General features: G+C 47.8%; 6 protein-coding genes across 6 annotated transcripts; 3 read left to right on the top strand and 3 right to left on the bottom strand.

The window, feature by feature from the left end:
• Positions 1-252: 252 nt before the first annotated feature.
• L228DRAFT_269074 (hypothetical protein) lies at positions 253-2992 on the top strand (the record flags this gene model as incomplete). The annotated part of the gene is made up of 4 exons (XM_018335232.1): positions 253-275; positions 336-725; positions 797-2675; positions 2864-2992. The coding sequence occupies 4 exons, from the start codon at positions 253-255 to the stop codon at positions 2990-2992; spliced, it is 2421 nt and encodes an 806-aa protein (XP_018187160.1).
• A 1200-nt stretch (positions 2993-4192) lies between these two features.
• On the bottom strand, positions 4193-5446 carry L228DRAFT_239568 (hypothetical protein; the record flags this gene model as incomplete). The annotated part of the gene is made up of 1 exon (XM_018331160.1): positions 4193-5446. One exon carries the CDS (start codon positions 5444-5446, stop codon positions 4193-4195), a length of 1254 nt encoding a protein of 417 aa, XP_018187159.1.
• Positions 5447-5872: 426 nt separating this feature from the next.
• Positions 5873-7174, top strand: L228DRAFT_239567 (hypothetical protein; the record flags this gene model as incomplete). The annotated part of the gene is made up of 1 exon (XM_018331159.1): positions 5873-7174. One exon carries the CDS (start codon positions 5873-5875, stop codon positions 7172-7174), a length of 1302 nt encoding a protein of 433 aa, XP_018187158.1.
• Positions 7175-7577: 403 nt separating this feature from the next.
• Positions 7578-9636, bottom strand: L228DRAFT_156374 (hypothetical protein). Its single transcript, XM_018329338.1, has 2 exons — positions 8851-9636; positions 7578-8786 (listed from the first exon to the last, which is right to left on the bottom strand). Exons 1-2 carry the CDS (start codon positions 9491-9493, stop codon positions 7981-7983), a joined length of 1449 nt encoding a protein of 482 aa, XP_018187157.1. The 5' UTR covers positions 9494-9636; the 3' UTR covers positions 7578-7980.
• A 1093-nt stretch (positions 9637-10729) lies between these two features.
• L228DRAFT_248324 (hypothetical protein) lies at positions 10730-11036 on the bottom strand. The gene has a single exon (XM_018332828.1). It carries the CDS (start codon positions 10952-10954, stop codon positions 10766-10768), a length of 189 nt encoding a protein of 62 aa, XP_018187156.1. The 5' UTR covers positions 10955-11036; the 3' UTR covers positions 10730-10765.
• A 1350-nt stretch (positions 11037-12386) lies between these two features.
• L228DRAFT_256265 (kinase-like protein) lies at positions 12387-14021 on the top strand (the record flags this gene model as incomplete). The annotated part of the gene is made up of 3 exons (XM_018333915.1): positions 12387-12812; positions 12888-13100; positions 13288-14021. The coding sequence occupies exons 1-3, from the start codon at positions 12530-12532 to the stop codon at positions 14019-14021; spliced, it is 1230 nt and encodes a 409-aa protein (XP_018187155.1). The 5' UTR covers positions 12387-12529.
• Between the last annotated feature and the right edge of the window lie 165 nt (positions 14022-14186).

The following is a 14186-nucleotide window of genomic DNA, read 5'->3' as shown; positions in this document are numbered from 1 at the left end:
AAGGTGAAGCTGCGTCATGAGGGAGGCGAGAGATGTCGGAGTTTTGAGGGTCCAAATTCCCCGCGTTTCTCATTTCAACTTCCCTACATGACCAGCCCATCTGTCCTTTCTTTCGTGACGGCATTACAGGTCATGCTGCGAATTTTCTCACGTGGATAGTCTTTGATCGTACTGAGCTTGACATTTTGAATTTGAGATAAAAGGATTTAAGCTCTTGAGTTTCCGACATGCGCGCGGAAACAACGTCATGTCATGTCTCTACTACAAAATGAAGAGTGAGCTACCCTGAGCTATACCCCTGGACGTCAGACGGCTAATATGTATTTCGTTGACAGCTTTGTCCTTTTGAACCTACGCACATCATATCTAAATTCTGTCAAAGATGGCGTCGGTGAACGTCTGATCAACGTCAATCCGGCGATCCTGAACGACCCTGGATTTCGTGCCGCAGGATGGACCGTCGATTCCTCTACAATCAAGCGGACATATTCCCCTCCTATACCTACTGCAATAGCTTCCGAATATTTCCAGGCTCCAGCTCGCTCAGGTGGTATTACGCCGGCTGTGTTCGAAGATGAGGAAGAAGGGGGGATGGTGACAGGGGGAGGAGCAAGCAATGAAACACCAGGACCGGGTCCCATGGTGCGCCGGCGAAGACGAAAAGAGCAACAAGAGGAAGATGACAGTAGCGATTTAAGTGACGAAAGCGATGATGATAGGGATAGGTATGAGGACTCTGAATTCCACGAGAGAGACAGAAGTTTCCCCTTTCTGACCCTGCATCTTTTATTACTAGGGCCGCGCAACAGATTAAATTCACAAAGATGCCCGTTCGGACCCGCGCTGGGTCATCTCCGCTACGACAGTCGCCAAGGGATGGACCGTCAGTGCATCTACCGTCTCCATCAAAGCCGAATACCCGTCGTGGGTCTCTGGGTGCGATTGAAGGAATGAAAGGGCGTAGGAGGAGAGACACCACGACGAGCAGCGAGCTATCTTCGGACAATGATCTCAATCCATCCTTTTTCAAGAGAAAGCCCTACAACAATAAAAAGGCGAGCTATATGCTCTCTGAAAGGATTCAAGAAGAGGAGCAGAATGCAAATGGCAACATGGAATCAGAAAGCGAGTCGGATGCGGGTTCGGAGGGTACGACTCTGTCATCGGAATTCGCAGAGCCAGCTGATTCCACCTCTCTTCTTGGGGTGGTTGGCAACCCCTTGGCATCGTCTTCGCCAGTCATGGAGATGCGTCCCCCGCAAACAGCCCATATGTCGCCGAAAAAGACTCGACCCAGTCCTGCCGTGCTGCAGGCATTACCGCCATCCCGCCCGATCAGCATGGTGCAACCGACAAGTGCTCTTTCAGAAATGATCAAGGCACGAAAGAAGAAACCCGCAAGTCCATTTGAAGCGTTTGCAAGTCTTTCTGGAAAAGGAGTGCCCAACCCGCTTTGGATCAAGATCTATGCGCCGTCATCAGATGAAGCAGAAGAACCTTACGAAATGCCCCTTCAGCGGTTTGGCGGAGAAAATGAGAACGGCGACCGCATGCCTGTCACTGTGGGGGAAGCCATTGGTCTTAGTCTGTGGCGTTATGTAGAAGAAGGCCGAAAGCCGCCGATACCCGGCGATAAAGTGAATGTCAACCGGTGGACGCTTCGCATGGTTGAAGATGGTGAAGTTGACTACGACTTCCCAGCTTTGCACCGCACACGGCCGATTTCGGACTTTACATCGAACAATAATCGCGGTGCCCGTGGCCGGTCTCGAGAAAAGCCCTATGATGAATTTGCTCTCGTGCAAGCGACAGAAGAGCAGTTTCAAGAGAATGAGAAACTCACGCCCCAGTACTCTACCGAAACGGAGCAAGTCCAAGATGATTCTGGTGAGCTTACGCCTCTGGCCGGACAGCAACCACCTGCTGGCGGACCCTTTGGTCCACCAGGAAATGCACCATCGCCTGATCCAATACGAAATGCATTTGGCCGACCTCCGTTTGGCGCTGGGTTCACCAATCTGCGAAGCAATTCCACCACCCCGGCGGACGTACCCGTCCCAACTTCCCACGCTACTCCTCGCACTGGCGCACCAAAGACGTTGAAGATTCACTTTACGGATTCGCAGGCGCTCTCACAGACAACAAACGTGGATGTCACAACAGACACGTACATTGCCGAAGTTCTCGAGTCGCTGTGTAAGAAATGGACCCTTGATCGAGCTCACCACGTCCTGCGCGTCAGTGGCACAAACACGATTGCTCCGCTCGATCGAACAGTCGAATCGCTCGGCGACCGATCTGATCTCGAACTCATTCGTAAACGTTTTGCCAATGACGGCTTCTTTGGCGGCTCGCCCACCAGCACCAGCCCTAATGCGCCGCTGTTACTCACCACAGATCCACCAAAGAAGGGCAAAAAGGGCGTCATCCATCCCCTTGCGCAGGACTGGATCGGCAGCACGGCCAATTACAAGAAATACAATGTGCTTCGAAAGCAGCCCATGTCATTCACCCCTTCGCACTCACGTATCCTCGTGCTTGATGGCGAGTATATGCACATTATGCCTGGGGAGACAGGACGAACGTTATTCGATGCGGGTGGCAAGACTACCACTATTCATTTCAGCAGCGTCGTTGGATGCAAAGTCAGCAGGAGGCATCCAAAGACTTTTAGAGTGAGTCTCTCCTCATTTATATCACATCCATATCTACTTCTTTATCATTTTAAATCCTTTCATTCTATCCTTGTTTGCATTCTGCTTTTTCCCTTCTGCCTGGGTTAGGGTTAGGGTTCTATTCCAAAGAAGCCGGAGTGCCGTTCAATACCACCTAAACATCACAAAATGCTAACTAGATATATCAGGTGGTTGTCTTCAAAGAACGCGAATCCAAGCGGTACGACTTTGAAGCACAAAATGCCGACGAGGCAGCGGAGATTATCGCCGAGATTAAAAAGGGTCTTGAACCATTTCAAGACAATAATTTTATCTAAGCTTCGATTGACCTTTTACCTGGTCCTCTTTCTATCCGCCCCTCAAACGCCCCGTTTGCGACTTCTTTTTTTTTTTTCAAAACATCCCCTTTTACGCTGTTCTCATCTTCTGGGCATCTCGCTCCTTTATGGCACACTCTTCGCCGCCAGAGGTTCGCCATTTGCAAACCGCATACTTTGCATATTTCGCCTCACTTTTCTTATACTTTGACATTTGCTTTATCCCTTAGTTGTCACTATCTACTGCATCTATCGACGTCTTCTTCCTTCTCCTCTCCTCAACCCTGCTTCTACTCCTTCATCATCTCTTTCACTTCTCTTTCAACCATATCGATCTCATCATCCCCACCCTCCCTGCCCTATTTCTCTCTCTCTCCCCCTCCCCTCTCGCTTAACACACCTCTTATATCCATATATCTCAGCGGCATACTACGCCGGTGCACTTTCTCCTCCCTGGCCAATTCTATTGCATCTCTTCCATCTGAAGCATGACAAGGGCCCCTTTGCATATCCTTTATCTTTCAGCCCTCGTTCTCCGAGACGGTTGACCGTCTCTTCATTTCTTATATTCTCAGTCTACTTTCTCTAGCAGACTTTTTCTTTTCTTTTTTTTGCCTATTCAAAGATATCCCCTGAGTGTGCCCTCATTCTTGCAGTCTACATCTCCTTTGTTTTATTTTTCGGTCTATTCTTCTTTGCATCATCGCCTTTCTTTCCTACGCGGACCCTTCTTTTATTTCCTTGATCTCCTTTTCTGTGACTAGGTGCAGGTAGAAATTTAAGAATAAGTCAATAGTCGAATGGAATGACTAATAACATTATACTACTAGCTGTGCCTGATTCCTTCAATATGTCTCTGGTACATCTCTGTATGACGGACGTTTTGAAGGAACGGGTTGACAGTTGATTACGAGACGTGCGGTTGGATGACAGGGCCCAGTGGCATTTTCGTAACGATATGTAAGGTTAAATGTTTAATGCTAAGAAATGCTATTCTATGCTCTGTGGCAACGAGTATGTGAAATAAATTTACAAAGAAGCAGAGGGGGAAAAAAAAAAAAGAGAGAGAGAGAAGAAGATAAGAAGTAATAAAAAAAAGAAAAAAAAAGGGGGAAATGAAAAAAGGAAAACAAATTAAGAATATAAAGGGTATCATAGAGATGTCAACAACTACCAATCGCTAGACGCAAGAAATATATTTCATGTCTTCTCCTTCATCTCATTCCACATACGATCAACGACTTGAAACACCGCCGTGACTGCTTTCACAGTCTCCTCGTCAAGCCCACCTGCCGCTCCGAAACGCTGCTGCATTTTATCCGGATGCCACCGGACACGCTCCAGTTTGAGCAGTGGGAGTAGTGGCTGTGCAACAGTAGAGGGAGTATTTGTGCCACTTGTGCCACTGCCACTACCATTACCACTCCCAGTAGTAGCTTTACCAGTTCCATTTGTGGCACTAAGAACATCGAGCGGCGCATTTGCGAGAAAACGCTCGACTTGGTCGCGACTAACGTCCTTGAAGTGGCCTGATTCCACGGGCCAAGGAATAGATTGAGATTTTGAAGGTTCAGAGTCAGTGGGGACAGGAGCGCGCAAGAATGTTTCCCAGCCGCGCAAATATCTTTCCCAGACATCCTTCCACTTTTTGCCCATGCGTCGTTGTTCGCCGCGCTTGAGAGACTCTTCGACGGCTTTTTCAAAATCGTGCTTTTCGCGGTCCATTTTGCGCGTCTGGTCGCGCCACGCGCGCTGTCGTTCGCGCGCTTCTTCGCGCTGTTTGCGCTCCTCGATAATGTGCTGGTGCGTCTTCTCGTACATGCGCGCTCGGACGTACGATGCGTATTCCTCGTCGGTCATTTGCTCGAGTTCGCCCTCCGGGCCGGGCTTCTGGGACGGATACACGTGGATGGGTTGGCCGTAGACGCCTTCCCAGAAGGCAGCGCCCTCGTCGTCGGCGAGTGCGTCGAAGAGAGATTCGCGGAAGGCGTTCTCGGGATTCATGTATTGCGCGGATCGGGTGTTGGGCATGTATGTGTCGTCGTAGAGGGACGGGTCGTCGGGTTCTGTGGCAGTAGGTTTGCTAGAAGAAGAAGGTTTTGAGGAGGAAGAGGAGTGGTCGTGGTGTCGCCGTCGCCGCCGGTGGTGGTTATGTCGCTGGCGAGTAGAAGAGGAGGGAACGTGGTCGTTGGAGTTCTCATTGTCATGGTGCGAAGGATGTGTCCGGGATGAGCGGTGACGTTTGCTACTCCGGTGATAATCACGGGAGGAAGAATCCGGCGCAAAGTCAAATTCGTAAGAATGGTCACTTGATGAGCGCTTGGACTTGTCTTTGAATCGGAACTTGGATGCCCTTGTGGAGTCGTATTCGCTGTTTGTTGGTCTGTCGTGCTCAGGGTTCGAGGTGAGGTTGGCAGCTTCGGAGGCACGCACGCCTGCTTCCGTCGCACTCATCTCGAAGGCTTTTCTCTGCTGAGAAATGTTATAATTGCGAGATCATCTCTGTATAGGTGCGTTGCTGATCGTAGAGGAGGGTATGATAAATTGTAGCAGCAGCGGGCTATCGATAGCGTCTCAACCGGAGATAAGTTTTGTCGCCACTGAATTTGGAGAGTTCTCTATTTTCAGAGAGGAGTCCTATCACGATATCTCTCTCTAGACGATTAATCACTGAGAAATCAAGGGATCCGTGAAGGCTGACTGCGCTCTCAAAAGTTGTGATGTTGAAGAAATCACTTGTCCGCTTTCGCCGTTAAAGTTCCCCAGATTTATTAGCTGTCGGCATTTGCCGCCGCATCATCGCCAGGGACTTCGCAGTTCAACTTCGCTTTACCTTTACCCTTTCAGATCCTACAATTCTTTTGCTAAAAGTCTCACACAATGCCAACTCTATCGTATGGGCTCAATTTGACAAAGAAGCCCGGCAGTGGCGGAGCGCCTTCCAGACCGTCCGGGCCTGTGAAGAAAAAGCCCGTATTCGGTGGCGACTCCGACTCTGAAGACGAAAGCTCCAAGGCGCAGAATGTCAACAATACCGAAGAAATTGGCGGCGGGATCCTCGGAGATGACGACTTTAACACTTCCTCCAAACCTTCATCTGGAGGAATTTCCAAACCGAAACCTAAAATGGACTTCAAAGCCGCACCCGCCAAACCCGCCGCAAAACCAAAGCCCAAATCCGCCATAACTCCCTTTGGAGACCTTTCAACCGCCCATAGCACGCGGAAACATGCTGAATCTGCTGTGGAATTAGACCCTAGTATCTACGACTACGATGGCGTCTACGACCAACTACACAGTGCGACAGAAGCAAAGAAGGAGGCACAAAAGGCGGACGCTGAGCAGCGCAAACCGAAATACATGGGCAATTTACTCGCTGCTGCGGAGGTGCGAAAGCGAGACCAGCTGCGGGCAAAGGAGAAAATGTTAGCCAAAGAGCGTGAAGAGGAAGGCGACGAATTTGCCGACAAGGAAAAGTTTGTGACGGGTGCATACAAGGCGCAGCAGGAAGAAATGCGGAAACTCGAAGAAGAAGAGCGTCTGCGTGAAGAGGAGGAATCAAAACGCCGCTCAGGCGGCCAAGGCATGATGGGATTCTACAAGGACATGCTAGCGCGAGACGACAAGCGGCATGAAGAAATCTTGACTGCGGCAGAAGAAGCTAGAGCAAATGCCAAGGATGCCGGTACCGCTGGTCAGAAGGACAACCCTGGCGAAGAGGAAGAGGAAAATAAAAAGGATAAAAACGAGGCCGAGGTCGCGAGCGAGCTGAAAGCGCGTGGAGTCGTTGTTAACGAAGAAGGCCAAGTCGTGGATAAACGCCAGCTGCTATCCGCCGGTCTCAATGTCAAGCCCAAACCGAAACCCGCTGCTGCGCCCGTATCCGGACCAGCGTCAAGGGTACCGGGTGGTCCGCCAGGCGGTGGCTACGCTGGTGGTCGCGGCGGAGTAGGCGTTGGTGGAGGTCAGCGAGCTATGCGCGAGCGCCAGTCTCGTATGCTGGAAGCCCAGCTGGAGCAAGCTTCGAAACGCGCTGCGGATGATGAAGATGATCGTCAACAGGAGCTTGAACGTGCGGCCAAGTCTCGGAAGACCGAGGGTGATATTAGTAGCGCCAAGGAGCGCTACCTGCAGCGCAAGAGGGAAGCTGCTGCTGCTGCCGCCGCAGCAGGGAAGCCGTGAAATGAATATGCGCGCGTGCAGTGCTGAACCTGCAGCCGCAGCTCTTTCTTTTTCATTCCTGTCCATGGAAATGACTTTTTAAACGCTCAATATACCCCAACAAAGATGTTTCCTAGGACAAGCTACACTTTCTGTCCATGCAGGCTCGCTCTTAGAGACTAATAGTCCACTCTTCGGCCATGTCTGCCAGCGAACAGCTCGAACTCAATCAATAACGGACCCATCCATCGTTCATCTGCAACTCGTCTTTCCGCATCGTACGCGGTTGAAATCCATCAAATTCCCAGAGGCTTTGGGTTGCCGTATCTGTCGGCATCTTGGGTGTTAGAATTCTGACATGGCTCAAAGCACTACCTTGCAGTCACGTTGACAAGGAGGGCCCGGAGCATTTCCTCTGACTATATGAACCTGCGAGGACAAAATAAGACTCCGCGTTCAGAATCTGGAGATAGTTTGTAGTCTCTCCAACTTCCTCTCAAGTGATATAGATTACCTTCACCTACGGCTTCATGCTCCTACTTCACGGACACGAAAAGTTGTCAAATGCTGCTATTGGAGAGCAGGTAATGCGTCCGCTATACATATTTTTATCGAAACATTGCTAGATGAGGGAATAATTAAAACCTGAATGATCAATTAAATCTATGTATTCGAGCTTGTCTGTTTGGTTCGTTTTCTCTTGATCGAATTGTCCGGGCACGATATGATCGCGCTTCAGCATCCGCGAAATTCGGCGCCAATATATCCCGTTTTCATTGCAGCATTTCCTCCCCGACGTGCTGTGACCGCAACAACCACCCGGCTGATTATTGAGTAAGAAGACGTTTCCTTGCCTTCTCAGCTAGCTCTGGGTCAAACGCTGCCACTTTTTCTATTAAAGCCTCGAGTTCTTTCTGCTCGCGGTCGAGTTCAGCTTGCTTCTTGGCCCATTCGGCCTCGTACTTTTGGAGTTGTTCCATTTTAGTCTTGGAAAATCCATCCAGCGTAGACTCTGGGATGGGTGCAAAGTCATCGAGGTCGGGATGGAGCTTGCAGATAGCCTGCCATGCTGGGTTATTGGCTCCTTCGTAACAGGCGTACATTAATTCGTGAAACCAAAGCTTGCCGTCGTCCATAGACTGTCGCATAAGGTCTGACAGCCGCTCAGGGTTCTCAATAAGATGATTTTCGTCCTTGTATCTATCTGTCTCCTCTTGCGCCAACACATGAAGGAAAAGCTCCAAGCATGTTTTGTACCTGTCAAGGTCTTCGCTGGTCCAATAAGTTGGCTTTTTGATTAGAAGCCAGCGCGGTGGAGAAAAGAACATCTGATACGGCGCGGTATACGCCCATTCCCAATCTAGGACGGCAACAATCTTCAACTCTGTTTCGTTGTTGACAAGGATATTGCCCAATCGCATGTCGTCGCATATTAGCCTAAATGGTGAACGATCGTATTTTTTATTCACAAAGCGAGGTATAAGGGCCAGCAGCTGCGAGCGGAATTTGTATTTAGAGCGAGCGTCTTCGGCGTCGTCGATGGAGTTGGGCTGTTCAAGAAGATGCTGAAGGTCTTGTTCAGCAACGTGACTAAAGTAATCTGTTGCTGATGAGAACAATTTGTCGCGGCATCCTTCTCCATTGAGCCTCGAGTCAGTTATAAGAGGAGTAAAGCAAACATCAAAAAGGAGTCGAACCTCCAACGCGAACCCCGCCATGTGCCTCTATCTCTTGCATCTTGAGCGTCAAAGGACTCTGCTCGACGTCGATGGTCTGATCACCATGTATAAAGAGCGCCCCTCCTTTGTCAAATTCCAGCCGAGATAATTCGAGAAGAAACCCTGCTATTTGACGGTATACAACACGCAGCTCTTGCTCGCTGATAGTCGACTTTAGTATTCCATCGCTCTTTCGTTCAGTTGGCTTATATTCCCATAGTTTCCCAAGGTCTTTGCCTTCAACATAATCCATTATGATAAAAGCTCCCAATTCCAGAGGGTTATCTTTTGATAGGCCCCAGGCATGAATTGCTGGTACTGGTATGCTTGTTCGTTCCTGGATTATCCGCATGGTGGCTACCTCGCGCGGGACTTTCTCATCTGGATCCATAACCTGTCCAGGAACCGCAAACCGTACTATCCATTTGACACCATCGTTGAATTGCACGATGCAGCTCCAATTGAAGGAGCCAAAGCAGTCACCTATAACCTGGCTCTCTTGATGTTCGCGAAAAGATGAAATCCATTTAGCAAGAGCTGTATCACGTTGTATGTGGAACTTTCTGCTCCATTCGGTACCAAGTTGCTGGTGTTTGATTTCTGCGAAGTCGTTGAAATCCATAACGGTGTGACGGGAGGGTAATGGTTGTGGAGTGTCAAGCGTTGCAAGAGCCTCGTTGTATGCCTAGCTGACGAGGCTGAATTGCATTCTCAGCCGCGGACACGCCACGCGAGCGGATTGGTCCTCAAGTCGTGCCGCAGACATGCCTCTTAAGACTGAGGCGGGGTATCTATATCATGCGTATATGAGAGAAAATGCGTATATATCTCTCTACAGAGTTTCAGAACATCCGAATTCGTTTTCCATCTCTTATAATTCTTTAGGAGAGTAATGGGCCTAGAGAAACATGTCTAGCACCAATAACAATAACACCTACGGTAACGCTGCCAGTAGCGCGACCACTGGCGGCTCGCAAAGCAACACTAGCGCGAGCCGGACTACAGGACAAACCGGACTCAACACCTCAGGTCCTCTCTACGATGAAGAACAGAGGACTTCAAGAACCGCTCTCTCCGGGGCCCTCTCTGACAAGGATACCAGAAACTTAATGATTATCATGGGTATTTCGTCCCGGGAAAAACGTGGTCGCTGTGAGTAATCGATCATTCTGTTGTGCCAGTATAGAATTGGATCACATCGCACCATGTCACTAACATTGACAATAGAATTCTCCCCAATTCAACAAAGCTCCTTTGAGAGCAAGAGAATTTGAATTTATAACTCGAAGCTGTCTTAATGGTGGCCTATGACAGACTTGATATGAATGCAATTCTCAACTGGGATTTATTCCGCACTCGCCTGAAGGATTTCTTGGAATTGTTTCCTTGGCGAAGATGGAACCTAATGTCTATCAGTAAATGCTCTTTACATTGAAGCTTAATGTCTCCGGCCTTGTGACTATCATGATAACTTCCTTTTACTTTTGAAGGACAAATTTGTGCAAGGGTAAAGCTGGAGACTATCCATTCATTAGGAGGCCAAGAATGCTGGCCATGTTGTCTACGGATTTTGAATCACGTTATCTCCATTTTAGAGACATTACCATCTTTAGTAGCGATTAACAATATGTCATCCAGCTTTTCATTGTTATAAATCCCAAAATTCTAGTCAAATGTGTAAACCAACGATTGTCAAAACAAATGCCAGTGGGCCCCGCGCTAAGAATCCGGCTAACCATCCGTTGCCGCCCGTCAAAGAGCAGCAGATCCCTCGGATCTCTCACTTTAGCGACAGCCGGTGTCGCGCTACCGCAGTAGCTGAACCGTATTTTTAGGATATCTCAACATCAAAAGAACAAAGAAGAGTCGCCGCATACATCATAAAGATGCTCTTCTAGCCTAGATATTTCTTGGTCAATTCTTCAAGGCAGGAATACAAATACTCATTAACCTCGTTGTCATTGAAAGGAATATCCTCCGATGGAAGCCCAGGGGGCCAAATTATAGCCCCGTTTCCAGTTCGGTTGCTGTCAAGGTTCATGTCATGTCGCTTGGTTGCCAATCTAAGCACGGGGTTTTCCATGGTGTACGTATAGCCGTGGATTGTTTCATGTGTTCCAAAAAATCTGTTCACGTGGTTTTTGACGGAGATGGTTATGTGGGGGTGGTCGGGGCGATAAACGCCTCTAGAAAACGAACAATTATGAATATGTGATCTGTGACAACAACAATCAGTGTCTTTCATGTAGATTATCGAAGTCAAATTTAGAAAAATAAAAAAATTTTATTAAAAGACATATTTACCTGATCAATATTTCACACGTATCTGGCTTTAGGCTCATCGCAGCTTGATAAGCTGCTGCCAAAAGCATTTTTACAACGTCTGCATTGGCCGGTTTGTCGTACCTCCAAACTATTCTAATAGTTCGTGTCGCCATTGGCTTATTCAAACAAAAAGTTAGCTCCAGCCTGAATCTCGGTGAGAAGGCACGGTTGTGGGGCCGAGGGACTTATTTATATATTCGTCAATTTCCTTTCTATTCGATTAACATAATACAAGATTCGGTATTTCGTTTTCGTTTTCTTCAAATTCAATTGCAGTAAAATTTATTTGAACTTTTGTCGTCCAAAATTCCTCAGTCATAAAACTTTCTTCTTATACATAAGGCCCTTGACTGAGATTTGAGACATTTCCAGTTTCTCATGATTTCTATAACAATTCTGTAAATTCGAGCTCTGACTCTATGAAGCCATTCGATATTCGAGTTCAAACTTCCAAGACTGACGTTGAAACTGTTCTAAAATCGTATATAGTCTACCGTCTTTTAAGGCTGTGGGAAGGCTCAAGAGACCGTGTCTTGTAGTCTTGTTAGACCATAATTCGTGTACAGCGGTACAAAGATGCTTTTCCTAAATGTATGCAAAGCAGGATGGTGTTTAGGACCAAAGGCGGCTTTGGTACTAGACCTAGACATCGGTCAAGAAAAACCTCATGAGTCGTGATCGCAATTCAATTAGAAAATCTATCATTCTCGAAGAATTGTAGAACCCATAGTAGGATCCTAGGTATTAGAAAGATAATATTTAAAGCTTCTTCATCGAAACTGCTAGAAAGGATTTATAAAATCTTTTGGTCCTTTTGACTTATTTTAGCATCTATTTCATAATCAAAAAGCATATTTTTACGACAAAACACCTCCCGTTCCTTAGGTGACCAGTGTGACAACACCGACCATTGACCGAACAAAGAGATTCAACACGGTTAAGCGCAGACGTTCGAACAGGACTCTGAATATACAAAGCAGCATGAGTAAAAAACGAATGCGCAGTGTCCGGGCTAATCTTTATTATTAGGGAAATCTGAAACTCTTCAAAAAAAAAAAAAAAATACCAGAAACGTCACACTGCCGGCCAACCGCAGCAGCACATATGATTTGTGACTAGCAGCAACACAAAGAACAAAGAAATCGCCGACTTCAGTCATATTTAAATATCTCAATCTCGCGGCTGTCATAGACTCATACATATTTTGCATCTAGAATACTGAGCAAAGAAGAAATTCATCAAATAACACTCTTGTTTTCAGAGCATTTTATAAATACCAACGACGAACCGCATCGACTGCAGTCAAACTTCCGTCTGCAATATTATTCATACAATGATTGCCGATGAGCTATTTCGTCAAATGGGCATTCCAGTACCTGTGTATTCGGAGGCCACAATTGTGACGCCCGACGGCATGGAATGGGCAGAGAGATATGTTCCTGGTGGCTTCCATCCCACCCACATAGGCGATATGTATCACGACGGGCGCTACGAGATCGTGCACAAGCTCGGATGGGGAAGTTTTGCAACAGTCTGGCTTGCAAGAGATAACAAAGAAGGCAGATACGTTGCGCTCAAAATCCACGCCGCGGATGCATTTGAAAACAGCCAAGACGGTGGAAATGACCGTGTCATACACACCGAAAGCAAGCACCTCGCCGCCATGAATTCAGGGCCAGAAGATCATCCAGGACGAGCGTATGTGTCTACGTTGCTCGACGAGTTTGTAATTAATGGACCGAATGGCCAGCATTTATGCATTGTCAGTAAGGCTGCGGGGTGCAGCGTTTGGGATCAAAAAAATGAGACGTTGGCGCGGTATTCGCCCAAAACGGCGAGGGCAATCTCTGCACAGTTGTTATTAGGGTTGGATTATATCCATGCTTGTGGCGTGGTGCATGCTGGTATGTCGTCCAGACTTAGTTAATATTCGATATTCTCCCTTACCCGGCCCCCTCCCCAAACCCAGCCCCAGTCGACCAACTTCTTCATCTGCAAGTGGGAAAAAATCGAGAAAGCCGCCTGTTTTCTGTGAGACTGTGAGACTGTGAGTCTGTGACTATTATACTAAACCAGCTTCTGCTCCCATAGACCTACACGAAAAGAACATTGTATTTCAATTTCCAATTTTCCAGCAAGTCACGAGCAACTCAGAGCTCTATGAAACCGTGGACAAGCCTCGAATAGAACCACTTCGACGGATGGACAGATGTCCGATTTCCGACGAAGAGGCCAGGCACCTTCCACGCTATTTCGTATATCCGCCCTACAAAATCTTCGCCGAAGCAGATAAAATTGTTGACCCGAAAATCCTAATTGTGGACTTTGGGGCGTCTTTTTCGCAAGGCCAAGGAAAACTTGAGGACTTGAAATGCTGTCGTACCCATTTGCCCATCGAAGCTTTCTTCGAAAAAGACGAACCGATCAGCCCAGCCGTTGACGTGTGGGAGGCTGGGTGCACCATCTATGACATTCTGGGAAAGCAACGCCTGTTTTTGAAGTTGGTCGATTCCATGGTTGATATACTAGGCGTTCTTCCAAAACGCTGGTGGGACAGGTGGGAATGGCGCTCAGATTCCTTTAATGAAGATGGATCACCGAAAGGGGACATGCATTCTGAGTCGTTGCCGATGCAAATCCAATATCTGAGGAGCGAGTATGCTCCCGCGACGCTCGAGTATAGTCCGGAAGAATTCGCTAGTCTAGAAAAGCTGCTGCGCGCAATGCTGGCTTACGAGACTTCTGAGCGGATCACGATTAGCGAAGCACTTCAATCGGAATGGATGGTGCGGTGGGCTCTGCCGGCAATAAAAGAGGCTTTGTAGTACTATTTGACATCAACCTCGAGCCATAGAACTAGTAGAACGTTAGAAGGGACAGCGGAGAAAGCGAGTCTTTTGATTGACCGGCTGAGAGGAAAGAACATTGTTATGAGGGAGCTCAATAGAAATATTAAATATTGTAAACAGCTCTCCGATTTCAATTCTAGA

This window comes from Xylona heveae, assembly GCF_001619985.1.
Source record: "Xylona heveae TC161 unplaced genomic scaffold L228scaffold_7, whole genome shotgun sequence".
NCBI classification, from domain to species: Eukaryota; Fungi; Ascomycota; class Xylonomycetes; order Xylonales; family Xylonaceae; genus Xylona; species Xylona heveae.
The sequence above is the reverse complement of the archived record's forward strand: the minus strand, read 5'-3'. Positions and strand labels throughout refer to the sequence as shown.

Bases quoted from the DNA above. Each gene is read 5' to 3' on its own strand.
- L228DRAFT_156374 (XM_018329338.1), bottom strand. From the start codon at position 9,493: ATGGATTTCAACGACTTCGCAGAAATCAAACACCAGCAACTTGGTACC. The intron at 8,787-8,850 runs GTTCGACTCCTT...TCAATGGAGAAG, and splicing joins TGGCGGGGTTCGCGTTGGAG to GATGCCGCGACAAATTGTTC.
- L228DRAFT_248324 (XM_018332828.1), bottom strand. From the start codon at position 10,954: ATGGAAAACCCCGTGCTTAGATTGGCAACCAAGCGACATGACATGAAC.